Source organism: Eupeodes corollae, chromosome 3 (genome assembly GCF_945859685.1).
Source record: "Eupeodes corollae chromosome 3, idEupCoro1.1, whole genome shotgun sequence".
In the NCBI taxonomy this organism is placed as follows: Eukaryota; Metazoa; Arthropoda; class Insecta; order Diptera; family Syrphidae; genus Eupeodes; species Eupeodes corollae.
The window spans coordinates 12854877-12872274 of record NC_079149.1 but is presented as its reverse complement, the minus strand read 5'-3'; the positions used below and the strand labels follow the sequence as shown (position 1 = coordinate 12872274).

The 17398-nt window shown below is 33.2% G+C and overlaps 1 protein-coding gene across 2 annotated transcripts; it reads right to left on the bottom strand.

Annotated features, from left to right (window-relative positions):
* Positions 1-2006: 2006 nt before the first annotated feature.
* LOC129951654 (coiled-coil domain-containing protein 93) lies at positions 2007-13541 on the bottom strand. 2 transcript variants are annotated; one of them, XM_056063902.1, is made up of 10 exons: positions 13363-13541; positions 13061-13269; positions 12867-12996; positions 12672-12809; positions 12405-12605; positions 11914-11958; positions 3079-3386; positions 2905-3018; positions 2634-2839; positions 2007-2574 (listed from the first exon to the last, which is right to left on the bottom strand). In XM_056063902.1, exons 1-10 carry the CDS (start codon positions 13444-13446, stop codon positions 2204-2206), a joined length of 1806 nt encoding a protein of 601 aa, XP_055919877.1. In that variant the 5' UTR covers positions 13447-13541; the 3' UTR covers positions 2007-2203. The 2 variants fall into 2 exon arrangements, with proteins under 2 accessions (XP_055919877.1, XP_055919878.1); XM_056063903.1 differs by lacking the exon at positions 11914-11958.
* Between the last annotated feature and the right edge of the window lie 3857 nt (positions 13542-17398).

Genomic DNA, 17398 nt, shown 5'->3' with positions numbered 1-17398 from the left:
CAAGCTGGTGCAAGTAATATACGACTTTTTAATATCAAGAGCCGAAAAAATAAACATTTCATGTGGATCCATTCTCGTAGCCATTGATTTATAGAAATTGAATAATCACCCTTATTGTCGTTGGCGTTTTATTTGGAATTTTCAAACGCCTTTAAATAAAAATGCAAGTTTTTCTAATGTTTTACTGTTTGTTTAAGTGTTATTAATTTTGTTTTTACTAAAGCGTGAAAGTAACGAATCCAGGTGAAATGAAAAGGCTCATTGAGTCAATGGAATTAAATCCTTAACTGGCAAAAAATTTTAGGAGAGGCGCCCTTCAAACAGAACAAACAAAAAAACAAATGGGAATCCGTTTCAAATTCCCTCAATTCCTTGGGGCCAATGGTTTGAACGGTAAAGGAGTGGCAAAAGGTATGGTTTGCCAAGTTTAAAGTAAAACATTATTGACTGTTTCCTTCTTGGGTGGATCTGAATGGTGTTATTAGAAAGGGTTCCAAGCGATAGCCTTTATTCAAGCTATTCCTGTTGTAGTAACGATATTGTTCTTGTTTATTTGATGCTTGTATTCTTATGAGGCTGCCATCTACGCATTCAATTACTCTCGGAATGCTAGCCTTAGTCCAAATAGTGAGCATTTTTTTAACATGGACAAAAGTGCAATTCCATACTTTTAAGCATCTCTTTTCGGATTAGATTGCCTACACCCATTTGGTAGCTGCCTTCAGCAAAGAATCTCAATACAGCTGCAAGCTTTAAAATTAGTGGCACCTATAACTTGCTTTGTCTTTTTGGTACCTTGTCTTGCCGTTCATTTAATAGGCGTCTTATTCAACCTAAAGTTCATTGCGAATCTGAAAATCAACTTGATAGAATGATTTTCCCAAGAAATTATACTTTGATGTGAGTACATCATGTTTAGGTACTTACATCCGATTTGGTAAATCCAAAGGATCTGATCAATCTATCGATGATTCGATCTTATTCTGTTCTTTTCTCTCATTAAATTTAGTGTCTTACATTTTGTTATTCAACAAAATAAACAGTCCAATGCTCTTCATTTGTATCCTTTTATTTTAATTTTTCTTCAAACGAAATTTTATTTGAATTCAAAATTTTAAATTTGTTCTTGTGTTTATCAATTTGTCATAGTCAACTGTTTATGTGGAATAAATGTGGATTTAAAATAATAGCGTTTAAGTAACGCAATACCGACGCTAAAACGCCAGGAAAGTGAGTCCCCACCAAAAGTGATAAATGTCGTTTAAATAAAACGCCTGTTATAATAAGGGTGAATACGAACCGCTCTGACTTAGAGGCCACTAAGTCTAAGAATATACTTTAAGGCCTCCTTGGTATTCTTTTACATCCACCCAATTCTGAATATTCTGATTTCATCGTCTTCACCGTATGTGCTGCTTTCCATTAGATATGCATCTATTAATTAAAAGCTGAACATTTCCCTGATTGATTCACAGGATTGATTGAAGAAAGTCATTCGTATAATGGCTAATTGATAAAGAGAGGGGTGCGTTGACAAGAAAAAATTGTATTTTTTTAATGACGTCAGAAAGTATAGTAAACGCATTGACCATGCAACTATGTTGTAGCTTGAGCCTTTTAAAGTGACATTGACCACAAGCGCAAGGGCCGCGTAAGTAGACAAATTCTTCATATTTTTAACGAATAAAAAAAAATTCTTAATGTCTTTGGGACATTGCAAAATTTTGTTTCGTTGTTTTTGTCTTGCAAAAATTTGTCCCTTAGAATATGTTCGTTGAAGGTCTTCCTGGCTTGCTTAAACCTTTTTCAATTTTCCTCAGAAGAGTTGGCTAAAACACCGAAAGCGGTAAGAAAAAGATTTATTTGATGTCCACTGTTCTTAAGTCATGCAAAAATAGTTAAAGCCTTAATTATTGGAAAAAATAACATGTTACTATCCCTTAGTACATGTCATAAAAAAAACACCAGAAACTCAGGCGCAGCTCTTTACGGAAGAAGCAAAGTCGTTGTTTTTTTCTTAAATTGCAATCTATCCAAGTGTTAAGACGTATTTTTTATTTAACTTGTATCGAATGCTTATATAATGGAATACATTCGAGTTTGTATATATTTTATTTATTATTTGTTCTACAAAATTACTTTATATCATGCTTATCTGTAAAATATAACTGGGCCAAACCAAAACTAAGGTTTAATTGGAATTTCATTGAATCGACTTCAAGTGTATCATCAGAGCTTCACATCGTTGACACTCACGTGTCAGTTGTTTCACAGCTGCTGCATACTTTCTCTGCTGTTCCACAAGATGCATCAATTGACTATTTAAAGCATCCCGTTTGACCTTTTCATCATCGCACTTTTGAAGAACCTTATTGTGAGTCTGTTTGACACCATCGACAATTGCTTCGAATTGTTTTAGAAACTGTTCTCGAGATTGAGGGGTTGTCATACCTTCATGGTAATTCTCATAAATCGAGTTCAATAATGATAGTTCCTTTTCCAAATATAGCTTCGTGTCGTCAAGGGTGTTGTAGAGGGTGTAGAATTGCTTGGTTTCACGATGTTTGGCACTAACTGAAAGAAAAACATGAATTATTCAACAACAAGGTGATCAAGGGTCCAAAAAACCTAACCTTGATTATAAAGCTCCAAGAATCTCCTTTGATATTGAGCTAATTCAGTTCGATCTGGAACGTTGTCAAGTTGACGTTGAATTGCAACTATTCCACGATTCTTCTTTGCCAACTGCAATCGCAAGAGTTGAAGGTGTTCTTCTTGTTTGACAATGAGTTCTTTTTCTTCAGCAGGATTTATCTCAGCATTTCGCTGTTCCATTTCTCTGCAAAAAGGTAAAGACAAATTAAATAATAGTGAGTTAGAAATAAATCAAAATTTTCATCTCACTGAATTTCTTTTTGTAATCTCTCCAATTCTTCACGACACTGTTCCTTATACTCAGCTTCTTCCTTCTTCAATTGTTCATTCAACTCAACAAGACTCTTGATTTTCTCCAAGACACTAAAAAACAAGTTCCAAATCAAAATTGATTTATTTGAATAAAGTTCTAACGATACTCACCTCTTATCACTCTTTGCTTCGATTTTTTCAAATTCTTTAATTTCAATCATTAAATCCTTCTCCAGTTTTTCTTGTTCTTGAAGTTTCACTTTCTGCTTTTCTAATTCTTGATTAAGTTCCTGATTGTCCTGTTTAACCCTTAACAGCTTCTTATCCAACACAGCTTTGGTATTTTCCAAAGCTTTAACTTGACTCTGTTCGGAGAGAAGTTTTGTATCGATTTCCATTTCTTCCTTGAGATCAGCATAGTGCTTCAGTAAAGCTGCTTTGTCCTTTTCATCAAGAATTGTCGTTTGTGGCACATCATCCTGTTGGAATTTTGATATTATATATGTTAGGATTTTGTTTTATGCTATTTTTTTTATAGATTAAGATGAATGCAATAAAAATTCTATGCCATAAAATCTACTATTACATATTTATTGTTCTTGTGGAATAATTATTTCTAAGTGGAAAACTGAAGTGTCTGTTTTGTAACGTCTAAGTGAACTTAATTAAGAAATTGTAGTGTGTTTTATTATTTACTAAATATGTAATTAAGAAATACAACAACAATATTTTACTCGTTTAGTGAAGGGTTATTATCTTAATTTCAATCAACATTGATTTGCCTGCATTCAGTTTCAAGGAGCAGGTAGTTTGATAGGAAACACAAAACATATAAAAGGGGAGTATTAAATTAGAAAAAACACAACAAAAGAAAAAAGTGCATATATTTTAAAGTTTTAAAAATCTGATCCTATCGAGGGATGTAATACCCACTAAAATTGTGAACAAAGTTTACTGTTTAAAAAAAAAGGATTTACATAAGGATATATTAGAAAGACAAACAATACTTAAAACTGCTTTAAATACAGTAGGTACTTGTATTTACTGGAAAACAAATAAAGAACATTTTAAACAAAAAAAATCCAGTTTTGCAACTTGACCTAAAAGTGAAATCTGAGTTAAGTCACCAAAATTCGTTTGTGAATCAACAGTTTTTGATCTTTAATGAATTTTGTAGTGTTCGACCCTCAAATTTTCAGGTATATGTATCTAACTTTAGTTTAACTTAAATCTGAAGGTTTTGTTCCTGGCAATAAAATTGCACTTTTCTGATGGGTCTTAATTCAAATCCATTTTAAATTTCGATAAAAACACATATACAAGTCTTTTTGTCTTCAATATTTAGTTTAAATATTTTTTAAATTATTACGCTTGTCTTACATAAACTTAAGAAAACGATGAATCATTTATGCTAAAACATTTTTGTTATTGTTAGAAATCCTTCCTCTAAACATCAAGTTTTGAAATATATTGAAAAAATATAAACAAAATAATATAAACAAATTAATTTTACTGCATAGAAACGAGTTTAGTCGATACAATCGAGCATTGGAAGCACACATTTTGGTTCAGTCGAGTTTCTCGATTGTTTCGCTAGATTTGGCAGCACACAAACTTCAAATTGACGTTTGAAACAAACGTTTTCAATCGACAGAAATTAGTTATCGTCGGGCGTGATTTTTGTGTTAGAAAAATGGAAAAACAAAATAATATGTCAATAAATAAAAACAGACTGATACTTTGACCAATTTTATGAGTTCTCACGTTGATTTAGCGAGGGGAATTCTTAAAACTGCCCAAGGGAGGAAAAATATGAGTACCATCAACGCAGCCCACTATTCCAGGTAATTTAAATTTCCTATAATAAGACTCCTTGCTGTCTTATTTTTCAGGAGACTCAACGTTCGGCGAAAGAACTTGGAAACTGTGATCTGTGCCATTCTTAGCAAACACATTTGTTCCAACATTGGTTTAGTAACTCTCACTGGCTGGGAGATTTAATGTTGCACAAAGCTGTAGAACTGGTGAAACTTATGTTCTTCTTCTGTCTTCTGGAAGATCTAACGAGCTGATCTTGCTATCTTGTGAAAACATTCCTTGTTGACTCGACACAATGAAACCCCTCTCAAATTACTTGCTGTCAAAAATAATTTGTTTCGAATTGATAGACGATCGACAATCAATCAATCGATTGTATCAAGTTGCTTGCTGGCACCCCTGAACAATTTACACTCAGTTTATGCGAAACCTAAACCACAATCTAACTGTGTACACTTTCCTCTGACGCTTAATTTTGTAAATCATGCCATAAAAATGTGTGTAGATCACATGAAAACAAATGTTTCAAAAACCTTAAGACTTTGAATGGTGCGAAAACAGTAGTGCCATTGGTTCGGCCTAATTCAAAGCTGCAAAAAAAGCTCAATCAATTTTAAAGGCTAAGTTACTAAAGCGAAAGATGGAATTGCCCCTAGGATGATTTTAAAAGGAAGTTTTGAAGAGGTATTATTTCTTTGAGAGTCATGGTGGATGGACAATATAAGACGAATATTTCTTAAATTTTAAGAATTTATTTAAAGGAAAATAAGAGCGATGCATAAACAAGACAGTAAACTGATATTTATTGGAAAATCGTTTATGGTAAGAATGAAAAAGAAGAGGACCTAAGTGGTTATCTTGCGGAACCCCAGATGTAGGAACAAAAGTGCAAAAGAGGAAATATTTGAAACGAAAATTCTAAGCCCCCCTCCAAAATAATAAAATATACGTTCCGGCACAATCAGTTCAAAGTGCTTAATGAGATAAAATAAAAAGTTTAAATGTAGGGGATATTTTAAAAAAAAAAAACCTAGCTAAAAGCACAACTTGCAAGGACATTTTGTCTAGGAAAAAGAAAGAATTAATGTTTGTTAAACATCATTAAAAATTCTAGTAAAGATGTTAGGATTGAAGGAAAGACCTATATTTTAAATATATAACCTATGCAACCTTTGTTTTCGGATACATTGTTAAAATTTGGTATAAATGGTATTGTTTCACAAATTCTCTAAGTTGTATATTCTTTGACCATGTTAATTAACATTTGCGTAAATTTTCCTAAACGAAATTTTTGTCACTTAAGTAAAGCTTGGTAAAGCACAAGCGGATGAAAGCACCTTGGGTCGTTTCGAGAGAAAAGTTCTTCGTGTGATCTACGGTCCCGTATGCATCGAAGGGGAGTGGAGGAGAAGATGGAACGACGAACTGTACGGGCTGTACAGCGACGTAGACTTAGTAAGAAGAGTAAAAGTCCAACGACTAAGATGGCTGGGTCACGTAGAGCGCATGGAAACCAATGCTCCGGCCCGGAAAGACTTCGAATCCGCACCCACAGGACAGCGCAGTAGAGTAAGACCGCGGATTAGGTGGCGCGCACAAGTGGAAGGTGACCTCACCTAACTTGGAGCGCGAAACTGGAGATATTTAGCTAGGGACCGAGCTAGATGGAGAAGTTTGTTGGGTGAGGCCCTAGTTTACACAGGACTGTAGCGCCACCTTAAGTAAGTAAGTAAGTAAGTAAAGCTTAGTAGTATTAACGGTCAAATTGTTGCCAAACTGTTCAATTAAGAATGTTGTGGGTTCACAAACATGCTAATAATTTGTTTACACAGATTTAAATTTTAGCTGTTTAAAATAATTGTAAAGAAAAAATATTTTAAATTTTTAAAATTATTAAAATAAATTGGGTGGCGCAACAGTCCGTTGAGAACAAAGGCCTAGTGACTTACAACTCTCAACCATTCCTGTGTGCGAGTAATGTTGTCAGGAATGGAGGAGACCTACAGTTTATATGCTGAATCCGAACGGCTAATTGATGAAGCTTTTTTTACACAAAACAATAAAGGTAATTGTGTAGAATATAAATAAATCACTTAGTAATAAAGCTCCATTTTCAGTTGAGGGAAAAAACATAATCAGCTGTCATTTTGACATTGGAAACTTGGAAGTGACAGCCTTGATAAGTTCTGATTTTGTGTTTGCTAAATTAAACATCAGTTTATGTTATTCATAGGCAATTCAAATGCATTTTAAAACAATAATCTGGAGTCTAAAACTAAACACGACGGAACCTATGTTAAAGCTGTTTCTAAATCTATTAAATGTCAAAAATAAACAAACTGGTTGAGTAAATTAAGTAACGAGATATTTTATTTGAAAATTTAAAATTAAAATGTCAAAAGACTTAAGCATATATGTATCAATATTTTGATATTTTTCTAGATGTTGAAATGCTATCAACTAACAAAAAACGAAAGCTCTACTTCACTCGGTTGGACCTTTGAAATAGATGAAGTTGATTTGTATGAAAGGTATCGATTCGAGCAAAGTTTATAATTTAAATATTGTAGATCGAAATTTAATGAAATGTTTGCTAATATCTGCGTGCTTCCTAGCCTTAAAACCCCAAGACCGACTTCATAAAATTTATCAACTAACATCAAACAAAGTAGTTTAAAGGGTTTCAAAGATTTTGGCTCTCCAGCTAACGCAATTTATTTTGTTACACTTTACAAGCCATTTTGTATAGGTTTAAGTGACATTTTTCGAAATTGTTGTAGAATATGCCTTATAACTTCAAAAAGAATGCAGAATGGCTTTCCTTGTCTCTGCATATCAAAACAGGAAAAACAGGAGAAGCGGGTAATATCCCAACTACATCGAGAGGAAGACCAAGGAAGCCAGTCAATGAGTGCGTAACATTTACTAAAAAACAAAAACTAATCAAAGCTACAAAGGAGATATGTACAGAACATCTCTCTGAAGCTTTGAGTATAAGATACAATAAGGACCATGAAAAGGGGAAGAGTGATATAATTCAGGCAGAAGGGAAGTCTACTTGGTGTCAAAAGATTCAAGGAAAGTATTGGCACTCCACACAATCCCATAAAATACACAAAAGAGAACGCATTAGCTTTGTTTATGGATTTGGGACTCACAAAAGAAAAATATAAAATCCTGAGAACTTCGTTAGGACATCACAACATAGATATCTTGCCATCCTACAATATGATAACAGTTGCGAAAAAAGAAGCAGTTCCCTAAAACTGAGAAGTCACGGAGATATAAGCTAGAGTGAAACTTCAAAACATGATCGATCATACAGCAATGCGGCTAATAGAAAACAAAACGGAGGATCAAATAATTACACTTCCAAGAAGTCTAACTTATAGAGTAAATTGGGCTGCGATGGATCATCTGGACAAATTGCCTACAAGCAAAAAAGCCCATCATCAGTTAATTTCTATTGGACCATTGTGTTCCAATATGTTAGAGACTAGTGACATTATAAATGCCACAGTCAATAATATTAAAAAGTCAAATAGCAGATATTTAACTAACAATATATAAACTTAATGAAGAAACAACTATTACTGTGAATCACGAGTTCTTTTTAACTATGATAGACGGAAGAGTATTAAACGAATTAACGGAAACAAAGTGTACGCGGTCATGTCCGATATGCAAACGGGCACAAAAGAACTTCAATAAAGATGAATCAAAAGAGGACGCATGCTAGAATCAGATGCATGCAATTTATTTTGAAGCTTGCGTATACTCTTCGACAAGAAGGAGAAGGTACAAATAAATCGATTGGGACCAAGGAGGTAGAAAAAAGAAGAAAATAAGAGATCCAAAGGCGTTTTCGCGATGGGCTTGGCATTGATGTGGATAAACCAAAGCAAGGGTTTGGAAACGCTAATGACGGAAACATCCATACTTTTTTTCCCACATTTCCACTCGAATTGGTCCTTTTTCTTTTTGCTCTACTGTTTCAATTCACTAAGATTACTTAAAAAATTGATTTTGACGATTGAATATTAAAATACCGCTATGTTTATCACCTTTGTTAAAACTTCTTATTTTAACACAAATTTATGAAACACCCTGTAAACACTTTTTTTTTAAGTCACAATTTTTATAGCCTTGGAAGTTTCCTTAAAGATAAAAAAAATGTAAGCAATATCTTTATTCGTTTAGGAAATGCGATTTTCGCAAACAAAAAAGTCAAAACGGGCCACTGTGCACCGCATAGTTGGGCAGAAATGGCCATTTTATGATATCAATTATTTTTTAAGGCAAAAATGCTATTATGATGGCTGTTTGTGTTTTTATGACAAAGGTTGTAGTTTATTGAAACCTCTGGTACAGTTTTGAGTTTCGGGAATATTGTATAGATTAACCTGAAATCGCTTTTAATTGACGAATTAAACTTGTTTAAAAAATAATTTTTTTCTAACCTATGATTACTTTTTTGAAGAATTTTAGTATTCTGAATTAGAATCCGAAGATTAAAAATTCCAGCACAGCGCGTTTCTGAGATATTCTAAAGCAATCTCTTCCCGTTTTTGAGAAATAACAATATTAAAAATGTCAACAAAAAATATTTTTAAATTATCTCAGTATAATTTTTGAACGCAAAAGTTGTCGTGAGATCTAAAAGCACTTGAAAATAACATGTCTACGACCCTTTCAAATTCAATCAAAATCCTGTGAATAGATGTGATTTTAATAAACCTACTCTGCGGGACATATTATTTTAATATAATACTATTTCTTGCATATTCAGATTAAGATATTTCAAAAATGGGATTTGTTGGAATTTAGTAGTTTCGAATTCGTATTGAAGCAACGAAACCTTGGGTAAGAAACATTTGAGTACACAATTATGTTGTAATTTAGTGTTGTCGAAATACTAGGCAGTTGACAACTTAATAGTACATTTGTATGATTATTAATAGAGTTAAACAATTTCATGAATATTAGAATAATTGGGAATTAATAAAAAGGAATGAAATGAATTGATTATTCTTTGAAGGGCAAGCTGTAAGAAAAATAAAAATAAATACATTTTTTTCTTGAGCATTGGAAATTTTGGTCTTCAGAACCTAAAAACAAGTTGCAAAGTGCAAAATGAGAAATGGTTTTCAAAAAAGTAAGGAGTAGGCAAAATAACATTTATTTTAGTGTAGATGCCAATTTACTTAATTTTTTTTATTTAAGGCTCAAAATTGTAAATAAAATGGAAAGCATAATATTTTTTTGGTAAAGTAAACATTTTTCACAACCTTTTTTCATTTAAATATTTGTTTGAAAAGTTCAAAAACATTGTTAACTTGCAATTTAGAACAGAAAAGGAGCAGAGAAATTGTATTGAAAAGAAGGACTATTGGTATAACAATTTTGAGATAATTTGATTAAAGACAATTTTATAATAAAATTTAGCTACCAGAAATTGAATATTGTTCCTAAAATTTTGTAAAATAAATTTATAAAAAGAAGTAAACAATTTTTTAGCTTTTTAAATACTATAACTATATTTTAAAAAATTGAAAACAAATATTTGGGGCAAAAGTCAAGCACTTTTGTTTTTTTGATAGTATAGGTATATTGTTCTTGAAACTTTTACCACTTTCAGACCTGCTTAACTTTTCCCCCAACAGATATATAATATGAGGTGAAAAGTAAACAAAAATCTTTAACAAAATTTCTTCTTTTCATTTCACTTATTTCAACACAAAGATTTCTTTTTTTATATTTTTAAACTTCAATCATACCCTACACACCTTCATCTAGGTGTGACATTTTTTGAAACTATTTTCCGATCTTAATTTTAATTTTATGGATAAAACTAAAGTTAATCTTTTTAAGCACTTTTTAAACAAGCGATTTTTGTCTGTCTGTCTGTCTGTCTAACCTTGACTAATAGATTTGATTACTGCACATATTCTAATATTTCGAAGGGGGCGGGGCTTTAACCACCTAAACCCTTACCTGCGTTCGCCCCTGCTTAAAACTGGAATTTAAAAAATTGTCACTAAGTTTCACATGAACAGTTTTTGTTTTTGTTTTATTATTAAAATCGTCTAATTAAGAAATTATGGATTATCTGATGTTTAATGTCTTTTTCAATAAAACTCCGAAACTGATCAAATGCAGTTCTCATGTCTTTAGTTTTTTTTCGAATAAATTCGATTTCAGTATTGTCATCTGATAAGTCCGATTCTTCAGATGAAATAATATTTAACATTTTGCATCAATTGAAATATAATCGTCGAATGCAATAGGATAATCATCACTTGGTAATAATCTGTTAAAGTTGTTGTTGCTCTAGATTTGTAATGATCTTATCGTTGTTAATGGAACTTAGTCTTCATCGGACATCGGAGTATCAAAAGTATTACACCCAGCTTTGTTAAAGCTATTTACAATTTTAATGAAAATTTACGTAATCTTATTTGTATGGAATATTTCTTAAGGGGAAGGAGGGAAAAAAATAATTTTGTAATAGAGATAACTAAGGAAAGAATTGTAAGGAATTTCGTTATAACGAACTTTGGCGGTTTTTTCTTTTACAAAACATTTATGGTTATCGTCTGTTTAAAAATTGTTGATTATCTTCTTGTTTGCTTTGAAATTTGACAAAATTAAGTAAAGAGGGACCTTAACCTTTGCATAATCATAAGTTTACTGAATATGCTAATAAATACCTTTACAAAAATAAATATAAAAAATTATAGAACGGGGTTAACTATTAGACATCAATCACACTGTAAAAAATTATATTGAGACTAAAACTTAAAACAATTTTGATTTTAAATTGAAAAAACAAATACAGCTACACAAAGAGGTAAAATCTTGACGAAGGTCTACACATTTAACATTTTTTTTTTAAATAAAATATACACGCACTTACAAATTCGAAAAGTAGCAACAACACAACAAGCAAAGTATTTTCCATTTCCTATTATTTGATATTTTAACGTTTTTTTTGATATGGTTTCAACGGACATTTACGAATATAGACAAGACACATTTTCATTTTCAAATGACAAAATCGACATAATACAAAATAATGATGTTATTTTATCTTCTTTTTTTATCATTTTTGAAAAACAAATATTTAGAGAATACGAATGAGTAACAGAAATAAACAAGAAAGAAGAAGAAGGTTAAAAGACAGTTTACCTCGTTGGCAATGTATAGATTTTTAAGCAGCTGGTCAACATCGATCTGCAATTAAATTGGTTTTGTTTTTTTTCTATTTTGGTGTTTTGTTTGTTTGTTTTTTGGCGTGTCTTTTGCTTAGCTGTTATTATATTCATATATGGTACAAAATGTAAATAGTTTAAAGCTCGAGAATAAAGATAAAACAAATATTTTAAGTGTTTTGCTTTGTGAAGCTTTTTTTGAAAAATCAAAAAAGTTGAAGTATTTTTTCTAATGTGAAATAAATAAACATGCATTTTATAAAAAGAAAGGACAAAAACAAAAAAGAAAAACAGCACAGCAAACCAAAAACACAGATTAAGCTCACTGAAGTTGTAAATGACGTGAGCTGTTTTCTGTTTGAATGGAGAAAAAAAAAAACAAAATTTAAGTAAATTCCAAAGTTAAGCAAAAATTCGAAAGCTTGGGACAAAAAACAATAAATGAAATTCGGCCAAAAACGAAATCACCTCACGCTCGACTAAATTATCGTCGAGCTCAGCTCCAGCTGATTGCGAATCCTCTGACTTTTGTGATGGATTTTTGTTCGAAATTAAAGCTGGGTAAGCTCCTTTGTTGCCGTATTCGAGGAGTGTTATCCGCACCCGGGTTTTCTCATCTTCGTTGCCGGTTTCTTTGCGTTTATATTGCCGATGGGGGCTATACATGTCCTGAGAATAAAACAAATATTAAAGGATTGATTTTTAAGTCAACCTCTTAGAGAATTAACAATTTACCTGAATTCGTTTGATGTTGGCGGAAGCGGTGCGCATTTTCTGGAGATTCTCCTTATCGGAGTTGTATTGGAAGTTATTGTGAAACTGACTCACAGCAAATGCCTTCAGTTTCACGGCTCTTTCGGCCCGATTTTCCACCTAAAAACTTTCCCCTTTGAATAACATATTAGTGTTAAGTTGATGCATTGAACTTACTGATTTTTTCACCAGCCATTGAATGACTGGGAAAATACTTATGAATTCCAGACCCTGGATCTGATGAGGTTCAATCAAATAGGGGCATTTCATTTTAGGCAGAACTGAGACAATTTTCTCCACCAAAGCACTGCAAATAAAATGTATTGCATTATCTTCACAGGAGGAGAACTTTAATAGTATTTGACTCTTACATTTTTTGACCAATGGTGAGATTCTCATGGAAGAGAAGATCCACATCGACATCGTAGTCACAGCATTCGATGCACCAAGTCATCCCGCCCACAATTTTATCGAATGGTGATAAGCCCTTGATGCGAGCTCGATAGTAGCCAGCGTTAACTAGAATTTCGAATATTTCTTGCTGCTTGGCATTTTGTTCTTCATCTTCACGACGTTCAACCTTTTTTCGAAGGACGAGTACAAAAATAAGATAAGTTTCAAGAGTAGCCACTTAGTTCATTGATTTTTGGTAAAACAGTGTGTTGTAACTTACTTGAACTTCATTGCCATCGGCATCGAAACGAGTCGCCAATTTAACATTCGGTAAGGCTTTTGCAAATATTTCACGATTTGCCATAATTATTCAATTGATTTTGTTTTGTATTACAAAATATTTGAAGATTTTCTTAAGGAATGATGACAAACAGGAGAAATTAAAAGAATCGACTCAAAGTCATAGAACAGCTGATTTTTGTTGTCAAAAAAGGATAAACCAAAAACCCTACAAATGCTGGAGCGGTGTTTGATTGAGTCATTCAGCAAATAAAATACATTTTACAAAGTGAACGTATCCACGAAAAAACTTGGGTAAACAAATGTTCGCAGATACGAACTGTTAAAATTTTATTTTGGAAATTATTTTGCAGAGAAAATACACTGGATTAAAGCAGTATTCACATGAGCGCGACCAACGAACGACGAATTACAAAATGTGAGTTTATATGCATTTGAAGACATATTTCCACACAAATTCTTAACAAAACGATAGCAATATAGCTTCTATTTGATTTATGATGCATACTTTTACTTTTCAATATCATATATTAATAAATTTAAGAAAACAAATGTATTCGTAACGAAAAAAATTGTAGTTGATATGAACTGTCAAACTTTATTCGAGTTCCACATTTTCCACACCCACAACGTATAAAATAATCGCGCGTACTTAAAATAGAAAAATCATTATTGTTTTGGTTTTGGTGGTGCATGGTGTTCATTCGCGACGAATTAAAAACACTCATTAATTAAAGAAATATCAAAATCGACGAATGTTCGTTGGTAGTGCTTAACTTTCTATGAGCGAAGATGAAATTTAGACATATGTGTTTCTTATATTATCATAATTTTCACGATGTTAGGGCAGGGAAACTTTTAGCTTCTATTTTTAACCAATATTCAAAGTTTCACTTTTGCAAATGAAAAAGACAAAAAATGCTTTGTATTGAAATTTCTTCACGTTTCCGTTTAAGTGACATTCATGATTTTTGGAGAATTTAAGTCAAAATTTGCCATGTTTTTATATTTTTCTTAGAAAGTTGTTCATACATTTTGTCGAAATTCCACAAAAAAAGTAATAACTTGGTGTAAGCGTCACTTTATATACAATTTTGGCTAAGAAATAGCGTTATGAAAAGATTTCTTAATATAAAAACAAATAAAGAAAATCAAAAATATACGTCTGCTTCGGTAATAAAAAGTTGGAAAGTGGAAAGGTATGTTCGATAAAATGAGAACAGTCATGTCCAAATTAGATGCGAGTTCTTGAATGGCTTTGATAACTTCTTTTTGCAAGGGAATCTATAGTTTTTGAAGTAACAATGGACGAAGATTATCAAGCAATTTCGATTGATAGTGCCATTGAACCAGAAGCTTTGACAGTTTTGTTAAAAATTTAACCCAATGTGAAAAACTACCCGTTAGATATATAAATGGCATAATTTCTGCACTATTTTAACTTGTTTTTTCCACAACCTTAACTGCATGATTCTTTTGTATGTTAAATAAAGTTCAAAATTAACTTAATTTTGGAATTCAATCAACAAGTTTAGATTATTGGATTTATTGATATACGAGATATGAACTACTAGTCGATGTTAATTCTGATACAAAACCCCCTTTTAAAGCGATTGTTAAAGAAACTAATGGGCTTTTCACGACAAAAACAAATTTTACGAAACTATCGGTTTTTGCTAAACCTAAATTGAAATCTGAAGTTTTCCCGTACATTATTCGTAAGCTTCAAGTTTTCGCAAGCCACAAGTTTTATATAAAATCTGTCAAATATTATTAGAAATTCAAAGTTGGAATAAACAAACAACCCTGTTAAAACAGCCAGTGATCAATACAGCTGTTGTTATGTTATAGGTAAATGACAGACATTTTTTTACAGTCGATTGAGTAAACTATGTAGCAAATAAAATCTCTTTATAAACAAGCAATTACAACTTATGTTTATCAGACCGTTGACAACACGTTGTTTTATTCCAGCCAAGTGACCATCTCCAGCTTTTGTGACTCGAATTATATCTGTCAGATCTTGAGCATCTTCCAAGAGGCAACAAAAAAACCTCATTGGCTGATTGCGTGAGATTAGGAGATTTTAATGCCAAGCTAGGAAGAGAAGACATCTTTGGTGGCATAATCGGGAGATACAGCCTGCACGACACCACCTCCGACAACGGATTCAGGCTGATCGATTTCACTGCGGGGCGAGACGTTCTGGTAACTAGGACGCAGTTCACGCATCTTAATATCCACAAGGTTACATGGAAATCTCCTGATCAATCAACCGTCAAACAGATTGACCACATTGCGATCGACGCACGACACTTCCCCAGTATCCAGGATATCCGAACATTCCGAGAGGCCAACATTGACTCGGAGCACTACCTCGTTGTAGACAAGTTACGGCTACGGATATCAAGATCCAAGCCAAAACAAGGAAGTACTGTGAGAAGATTCGACGTTAGACGGCTACAATCGCAAGAGACTGCCATGTCCTTTTGCAATCGAGTCTCTAATAACCTCTTAAGGAGTCCTATGCTGCCTGCATTAAGCATTGAAAACCAGTGGCAACATTGCCTTGCAGCCATCAGAGATGCCCCCTCTGAAGTGCTAGGTTTCACCCGGCCACCACAGCGAAACCCCTGGTTTGACGACGAATGCCGGCAAGCGCACGCAGCGAAATAAGAGGCATACAAAACGGCGCTGCACAAAAGGACTAGAGCTGCTCACCAGCTCTACGAGCAGAAGAGGAGAGAGGAACACCGGCTTCTTAGATGGAGAAAATGAGAGCATGAGAAGCGCGCGATCGAGGAGATAGAGGGATGTTACAACAGAAATGAGGTTCGTACATTTTACCAAAAGGTAAAAAAAACCTCCCAAGGGTACCCGCCACGAACCGAAGCCTGTAAAGACGATCAGGGGAACATCGTAGTAGAACCGTAGTCGATGCTGAGAATATGGAAAGATCACTTCTCCAAAATAAATAACGGCGATGACGAACCGAATTCCGCTGTAGGGGAGATAGAACCACTCAACCTCGGCGACGCAGATCAACAATTCCGCCTACCCGAACTCGACGTAGTGAAGATAGCTATATCTAAACTTAACTCAAACAAAGCTGCTGGAGCTGACGGCATCGCTGCCGAACTATTCAAAGCAGCAGGCGATGATTTGGTAGGGAGTATGCACCAACTCATCTGCAAAATATGGTCGGAAGAAAGCATGCCCGATGAGTGGAATCTCAGCATAGTGTGCCCGATACATAAGAAAGGAGACCCTCCAAACTGCGCCAACTACAGAGGCATCAGTCTTATAACTTGGCCGAACATAATATGTAAAGATCGGGGACTTTTTTTTAAAAGAGATTAAAGTAACTTCTGGTGTTCCAGAACGTAGTCATAGGGGTCCTTTATTATTCTTGCTTTTTATTAATGATCTTCCGAATGTTCTTAAAAATTCTCATTGACTTAGGTATGCGAATGACATAAAGTTCTTTTCTCGAGTTTCTAATTTAAATGATTGTCTTCTACCTCAAAATGATCTAATTTCATTTGTTGATTCGTGTAAGTCAAATGATTTGTTGTTAAATGTTGACAAGTGTGCTTGTATGGCCTACAATAGAACTTTGTTAAATATTATTCCAAACTATTCATTAAATAATTTACCGTTACAAGTAGTTGAAAAGTTTAAAGACTTGGGCGCTATATTTGATTTTAAATTGAAATTTAACTTACATATTAATTTTATTGTATCCAAAGCAAATTCTTTACTTAGATTTATCAGAAGAAACTCATTGGAATTTAAGAACCCTTACACTAATAAATCTCTATATTGCAGTATTGTGCGTCCTGTTCTTGAATATAACTGTATTGTTTGGAGCCCTACAACTGATATTAATAAAAAGAGAATTGAAAATGTTAAAAAAAGTTCTCAGATTTGCTCTTCGAAATATTTTTGAAAACTATAGAGGAGGTTCCCAACATTCTTATGATTTGAAATGCCTATTACTTGGAAAACAAACTCTT